Below are 8,250 nucleotides of genomic sequence, written 5' to 3'. Positions count from 1 at the left end.
ATAATGATATTGAATCGAGAACTAAGAATCGGGCTAAAATTAAAAAAACACACAATTTATCCTCCCCTTCTAATTTCCCACCAACACCATTGTCTCAAATTCTTGTCGAAGAGAAAGGGCTAGAATTGTCAAATACATCTCATTTTAAAAAATGTTAGAGTTTATTTTTTTCCTTTGAAATTGTAGATGGTGTAATTTTATAGCGGGTAAAAGTTTAAGAGTTTAATTTTTATTATTGAAAGTTTAGGGATTTAATTTTTTTCATTTATAAAAGTTGGAGGATTTAGTTTTCACCATTGAAAGTTTAGGGGTGTAATTGCAACAACTACTATAGTTGAGGGGTGGTTTTTGCAATTTACCCAATTTTTTATTATTCAACTTTTATATAAGATGTCAAAGTAGCAGTAATTGGCATATATCTTCAACCTACCCCCACTTCTCGTTTTTAATTTATTAGTGGAGGAAGAAGCTTAAGTAAACACTTGTTTGAACTATTTTCTGTGGTGACTCCCAGTCTTTGATTTGCTTGTTTTTATGTATATTTAGCTACGTGCAACTATATTGTGATTGTAATTATGACGAGATTTTTGACATAATAAATAATAAATGAAGTTGTTGTCAAATCATTTGATAAAAGAATCCAAATTGATTAAATCATTCCATTTAAAACAAATTTAATGTAAAAGTTGAGAAATATTTGAATTCTCTTGAAGCCTTGGTGGGCTATTTTACTATGGATCATTTATTAAAATAGGTGTTCTTCCATGTTTGGGGAGGAGTTGTAAAAGTTGAACAATAAAATTACTATTCAACTCCCACACATTACATTACTATTGGATTCCCATATCAATATTCAACTCTACACTATTTTCCTCTCTATAAACAAATTATTACAGCTTCCAAGAATTATTTATTTAGAGTGTGTTTGGTATAATTTACTAACTAATTTTAGATAAATAAAAATACTTTTAAAAATATACGATCTTTGATAACAAATAAAAAAAACATTTTAGAAAATTGGGTTGATTAATTTAATTATTATTATTTTTTTAAGAAACATTCAGAGAGATGATTATCCAAAGAAAATTTATTTTATAAGTAATTGAATACTCTTTGTAGTTTAAACACCCGAGATAATTACTCAATGTGAAAGAAATGCTTAAATTAAAACATATACTAAACTCTCCCTTATTATTTTAGTCTAAATGATTAATTATAATTATTTATGTTTGGTTTCACATTTTCTAAAAATTATTTTGATTTAACTAAAATGTTTTTAATAAGTAATTTTTGTTTTCGAAAGTACTCTTATATTTTCTTTTAATTACATTACTTTTAAAATTGACCTTACGGCCGTTGCCGAACATAATTTTTAAATGGAAGTGATTTTGGTCAAACAAAAATGATTTTTGTTCATTTCAAAATCATGGCTTTCAATGAGTTTTGTGAACCATTTATTTTAAACACTTTTTTCTAGTAATTATCTCTTAAATGCTTAAACTAGTTAATAAATGTGTCAACAATTTTAAAGTCACTTTTTTAAAAATCATCTCTCAAGTGTTTCTTCAAAAGAGTTTTCAAAGCAATTAAAATCTTTAAAATATATATTTTTAACACTTTTAGTAATCTAAAACCATTCAAAAAATTGTACTAAACACATTCTAAACTAGTAATTCTTTAAAAAATGCTAGTAAGAAATGTATTTTTATTTAAAAAATATTTTCTTCGAAGATCCCCTGCAAAGCCCCTTGCCTAACTTCTATCTATTTTAGGTTTTGTACTCTCAAAATATATAACGAGTTCAAATCTGGTGGCGTAGTGGATTTGTGGCCGAATGGGGATACCCTCCCCGGTTTTTCCTCTAGCATGCATGGTCAAGGCTTGCCCCGCCCCCTCACCCACCTCCATTCGGAGATGAGTCCCGCAACGTCAATTACAGTGTTGAGTGGCCGTAGACAGACCCTAATTCTAAGGATCCAACTGGAGAAGTCACACCGCATAGATTTCAGGTTATAAAAAAAAAAGTGCAGTTTCTTCTCTTCTGCAAGTTGTATGCAGAAAATCCATCACACTACAACTGTAGCTATTGACTTTGCTACCTTTAATGAGAATGGCCCGAGTTTCCGAGTCCCCACCTTCATAAAAATCTCTACACCCCACTAATTAAAACCAACCATATCTTCATTCTTTGAGTTTACCAATCTATTAATATCCTCATGAATAAGCTCATTACAGTATTCAGCTTTCAATCCATAAATCTTTGTGTCTCACTGAAATCCATGGCTCTTCCCGTTACTAATCTCAAGCTCCCATGGCTGCCTCTCTTCTTCTTCTTCCTCCTTTTCAACTTTGTTCTTTCAGAGCTCTGCCACCCAGATGACAAGAAGGTCCTACTCAAAATCAAGAAAGCATTCAATGATCCCTACGTTCTCTCTTCATGGCACCTGGAAACTGACTGCTGCGAGTGGTACTGCATCGAGTGCGATCGGGCTTCCCACCGTGTTATCTCTCTTACGATCGTCTCCAGCGAACTCTCGGGCCAAATCCCACCGGAGATCGGCGACCTTCTGTTCCTGGAAACACTCATGCTCCACAAGCTCTCCAATCTGACTGGTCCCATCCAACCAGGCATGGCAAAGCTTCACCACCTCAAGTTTTTTTGGATTAACTGGACCAACATTTCTGGTTTGGTCCCGGACTTCCTCAGCAATCTCACCAATCTCACCCATCTCAGCCTGTCCTTCAACAATCTAACCGGAACCATCCCAAGCTCGCTGGCGAAACTCCCCAACCTCGGCGCTCTCCAGTTGGACAGAAACAAGTTAACAGGACAAATCCCGAACTCATTCGGGTACTTACCTGGAGATCAGGCTCCTTCCCTTTACCTTTCCCACAACCAACTTTCTGGGAAAATCCCACCCTCTTTGTCCAGACTGAACTTCACCGTAATCGATTTGTCCCAAAACAAACTCGAAGGCAATGCATCCATGATATTTGGTGAGAACAGGACAATCCAGATCATTGACTTATAAAGGAATCTGTTGGAGTTCAACTTATCCAATATTGTGTTTACCCAGAGCCTGACTTCGCTGGATCTTAACCATAACAAGATATTTGGAGGCATTCCAGGGGAGATAACAAAACTGAATTTCCAATACTTGAATGTGAGCTACAATAGGCTGTGCGGAGAGATTCCAGTGGGTGGATAGTTGCAGAGATTTAATATGTATTCATATTTTCACAACAGGTGTTTGTGTGGCACACCACTCAGTAGCTGCAAATGATCAATTTCTCCCTCAATCATTCAGATTTGAACTTTACTTTCAGAAACAAGAATGCAATTTAAGGCTAAAACGAACAATGTTACTCAATGAAACTTATTAACAGAACACGTTCCAAAATAATTGTGTGTGATGTGGGAAAAGAGCAATTATGATGTTGTTATTGATCTTTATCGCAGAGCCCTAGATTATTGATCATTAACGTATAGAAGAGAAACAGCAGAAACAGCAAATAAAGAACAATTTCAGCGAAGATCAAACGGATTGAGCCCTAAATTAGTTAAACGAGATGAAGATAGATAGCAAAATCTAAATTCTAACCTAGAGAAGAACGCAGAAACATTAGGCAAAATCAGATTCAAAGAGCGAGAAATTAAAGCCGCAGAGATTGAAGTTAAGAAAGCTGGAAAAAAAAAACCTAACCTAGCCCCCAAAATTACAGCCTTAATTTTGGGGTTCAGAGTTCGGAGATTATCGGCGCCGATGGGAAATCCAAGAAGGTTTGAATTTTCCGGCCATTGTAGGTTGAAATTAAGATTCTGTTGCCGCTTAGGCAAATTTATACAACCACAGTTTTGAAAATAGTTTCTCTTCTCACCTAAGCTTGAAAAGGTTTTAAATAATTATTTTGAAATCTTTTACAATTGCACGATCTAAACGAAAAGGGTATTGAAAATTCGAGTTCGAACATTGCACGATCTAAACGAAGGGTATTAAAAATTCGAGTTCGAACTCATGACCGGCCTAGTCAGAGATAGGTATATTACCACTTGAACTATGCTCGATTTCACAAAATAAATTGAAGTTAGAAGGTGAGAGGAGATAATATAATAAATTTCAAGTGTAGCACTTACTATTTGATAAAATTTCTCAACGTGTCGATGTTTACTTTAAGAGAATCATAATTAATTCTTTTATTATATTTACCAAAGTGTAGGAATGAAAAAATAGATTTATCTCAAACTTAGGAATGAAAAAGTAGATTTATCTCAAACTTTGTAATCTCATCCTCATTCTTTAGTAGGTGGGCTCGCACCTTTATTATAATTAGTTTACTAAGACTCCTAACTTTTTTAATTAATTATTTTATATCACTATCAATTCTTTTTCACTTATACTACTAAAAAACATTCCTAATAAAAATTTATACTATTTTTATTTGTTGTTGTGATTTTATTATAAGATATTATAAAAGTATATTTAATTTTACTTTGTTATTATTAATTAATATCAATAAACTTTTTAAAACATAATGCATTATCACTAAATATTCGTATAATAAAATTTAAAATATTTTATATTAGTAATAAAATAACTATTTTAATTAAAAAAATATTAACACAATATTGTATTTGTAATTAGAAAAATTGGATATACTAATAATTGTTATATATCTCACTCGTAGTAACCAAGATCAATAGAATTTCAATTTAGATTCCAGAAAACTTATAGTAAAGAACGTCAAATGAATAATATTCCTATTCAAACTAATTTGATTCCGATCAATTCTAATTTTGAATCCTGGTAAATAAACATGACCTAAAATTGATTTAAAGCTACAAGATTGCAACATTAATTCATTTGTAAATACCAATTGAACTATACAAGTCGCATAAAAACCCAATAAAAGATATATTCCATTGAGTTGGCAATTATAGGCAGTGAGTCATATGATGAAATTTTTATCTCCATTAATAAAATGGATTTACACCCACAAAAAAAAATTAATGTAATTGGATTGTTCAAAACTTCAAAGTAATGGGCATTCTACACAATGGGCATGAATTTTTGTTAGTAAGCCAAGTGATGATGCAGGATTTGTGGTACACATGACCACACCCAATCTTAACCACCTTATTCTTCTTCGTCCCGCTCCCGTTTCCGCCATGGCCGTCAATTTTTAGTTCCTCAAAACAAATGCTGCAATCTCCCAATTCTCCTCCTCCTTCTTCTTCTACAAACTCCGGCGCCGGCTCCGGCGCCGGAACTTCATCGAGAATCATACTCTCGTCGGCGTTCCAACTCCGACTCTGCCTCTGCCTCTGCCCCACCGAAACCGCGATCTGAATGTAATCGACGACGGCGACGACGCGTAAGTCGACCTCGGCGTTCCCGCGGGTCAAGTGGGTCACGAAGGCGGCGATGTTCCGAGCGACGGCGTGGGAGGCGGCGGGGGGGAGGTCGAGGGAGGACAGAATCCAGAGCAGGTAGTGGAAGGGAGGGCGGTGATGGAAGAATCGGCGGAGAGAGAGAGGGAACACGGCGTTGGCCATCGCCATTGGAGCACTGAAGGGAGCTTCGGTGGAGATCATCCCCAATCGGACTTCGAGAAATTGAAACGGAGGGTCGCCGGAGGAGGGGCCGACGGTGCCGTGGAGAAAGTAGCGGAGCAATGAAGAAGAAGAAGAAGAAGAAGAAGCGAAAGAAGCCATTACAGTTGATTAAAACGGTAACAGGTTTTTCCGTCTCCTTCTCTCAACGGTAAAAAATTTGATTCCGGTGATCTCCGCCGGCTTCTGATTGTCTACTTCGCAGTTGACTTCTTACTTATGCAAAACTAATCTATATAAGACAAATTTTAGGGAGGAGAGAGAATTTGAGTGTGAAACAAAATATGAGTCCTTCAACGTCCTAATTTATAGTAGAACAATTCCTAATCATAATAGGAATAATCAAATGTAATTTAAATTTCTAATAGGAAACCTAAATCCTATCCAATCGTAATTCAATTTCTAATAAAAAATTTAAATCATATCAAATCAATATAGCTGTTTTTTAATTTTCTCTTTTTTCCATCATTTTCCTACAAAATAGAATTTAGGATATTATTTGTAAATTACAGGCTCTTTATTTATGCAAGACTAAACTATACAGCTGTTTTTTATTTTCCTACAAAGTAGAATTTAAAAATATTATTTGTAAATTATAGGTTCAGGCTCTTTATTTATGCTATATAGCTGTTTTTTATTTTCTCGTATTGGCTTTCATTTTCCTACTAAATAAAATTTTAACATATTATTTGTAAATTATAGGTTAAACTACATTGAGGGAATGTTGGGTTCAAATTGATGAGATTGAAAATTGGGGTCATTTTTTAAAAGTACCAGAATCAAAAGGTCCTTTTGAAAGTATATACACTAAAATAAACCAAAATTTAGCTGTTTTATTATTATTATTATTATTTTAGTACATGTGAGAGTGTGAATTTGAACTTTCAATCTCATGATTGAATATATGTGCCTTAACATGCTGAGTTATGCTCTGGTAACGCTGTTAGTTAGTTATTTATATTAACAAAATATATGTTAAATTGTAAGTTTAGTCCCTCAATTTCCAATTCAGTCCTTAGGATTAAAGTTCCAATTTAATGTCCATAATTTTGATTTATTTCCTATTCATATCTATAATTTTAAAAGCTTTGGTCCCTAGAATTTAATTGAATCTCACAAATTGTCCTTTGTTGATGCAATTTTTGGGGGTTGGTCGGACTAGAGGTTTGGGTTGACCTAACCGTATAATCTGAGTGGATCTACCGTCGAGTGATCAAGAAGAGGTTGAGTTTCTTAAAGAGAAACTGTGACCTGATGGGTTGTGAGCCGAGAAAGCACGAAATCTTGTTGCTTGGAAGATCGAGGGAGTTGACCTACAAAAAGAGAAGGGGAGTAGTTAACCTTAATTTTATATCTAATGTGCCTTCCACAAAAGTTAAAAATTCACCACTACTTGTGTTAATGTCAATGACTACGGTCATATCCACGTTCATAGTAAAATAAACATATTTTAAAATTTCAGTTACACAATAGAATATTTTAAAATTTTTATTTAAACATCTTTTTATAAAAGAAAAAAAAAAGTCATTTACACAATAAAATATTTAAGTTTTATAACATGTGATTTGATTTTACATTTTGTTTGCAATAAATTATTTTAGATTTTTGTTTTTTAGATACAACAACATTTGAAGTGGAAATTAAAAACCACTACTTTTAATGAGCAATATATCAGTAGCTAAGAAGCTAAGAAGGTAAATATATTTAAATAACGACAATTGGTACAAGTCCAGCCAGCTCGATATATAGTATTCGAGCCGAGTTGTTTCATTATCGCCCGACAGACCTAACTAAGGTTCGAGCCGACCTATTAAAAGATGTCCGTAGGTGAAAAGGCAACGCAGATATTTCTTGACAATCGGTATGCCACTATTAGAAGTCCTGTTGGACACCATTCCTATAAATAGGGATGTCTACCACCCAAACAAGGTAGGTGGATCTACTCTCACAATGAGTCTAGACCGGTATGCTAACCTTGTTTTATGTAGGTTCTTCGAGAGTGCTTCAAAGGTGTGTTTCGATCTTAGTCGATTCCGAGCTTGATCGAATTTCAGATCAAACATAAAGGAAACAATGATAAATATAATTTCATCTTAAGATCAGGTTGTCGGGCTCGTTGCTGGCCACTGTGATCGATAAACATCGGAGGCCGTTGGAAGGACACGTCATTTGGCGCAAGCCACCATGGAATCTTCTTGTCACTGTCACTCCATCGAGTGGTCTAAACCCTAATCGGTGCTCTTTTAGTCCGGTGGTCATGTGATCCTTTGACCTGGTTGGGTCGGGTGCTCCAGCGTTGGACTTCCGACCCACGTCACTATAATTTCACCCATAACATTGATCCCCATTCTTCGGGTATTAAATGGTGACATGAGTTGATTCACTCTCGAAGAGTAGTAACCCTGCTGATGTTCATGAATATCAATAAAAACATTGTCGTTCTTCTTGAGCAACTAGTGCAAACATCTTGTTGATAGAGTGGGAGGAGAACACATCAAGAGGAAATTGCGCACATACTTGAGAATATGACTCATTAAGCTCCATTAAAAAAACCTTCAAATAATCATATTGAGGTAAAAAATCTCAATAGATTTAAGTCCTCTACACGAACGAGAACAAAAAACAAGACGATAGGCAGA

General features: G+C 34.7%; 2 protein-coding genes across 2 annotated transcripts; one reads left to right on the top strand and one right to left on the bottom strand.

The window, feature by feature from the left end:
* The first annotated feature begins 1,943 nt into the window (after positions 1-1,943).
* Positions 1,944-3,284, top strand: LOC111019562 (polygalacturonase inhibitor). The gene is given in 1 exon segment (XM_022295960.2): positions 1,944-3,284. A coding segment is annotated over 1 exon segment (1,068 nt). The 5' UTR covers positions 1,944-2,216.
* A 1,739-nt stretch (positions 3,285-5,023) lies between these two features.
* Positions 5,024-5,916, bottom strand: LOC111019546 (uncharacterized). The gene has a single exon (XM_022295947.2). It carries the CDS (start codon positions 5,711-5,713, stop codon positions 5,024-5,026), a length of 690 nt encoding a protein of 229 aa, XP_022151639.1. The 5' UTR covers positions 5,714-5,916.
* Positions 5,917-8,250: the final 2,334 nt, after the last annotated feature.

Source organism: Momordica charantia, assembly GCF_013281855.1.
Source record: "Momordica charantia cultivar OHB3-1 chromosome 1 unlocalized genomic scaffold, Mcharantia_2.0 BLBB01000001.1, whole genome shotgun sequence".
In the NCBI taxonomy this organism is placed as follows: Eukaryota; Viridiplantae; Streptophyta; class Magnoliopsida; order Cucurbitales; family Cucurbitaceae; genus Momordica; species Momordica charantia.
Note: the sequence above shows the minus strand (reverse complement) of the source record. Positions and strands in the feature narration are given on the sequence as shown.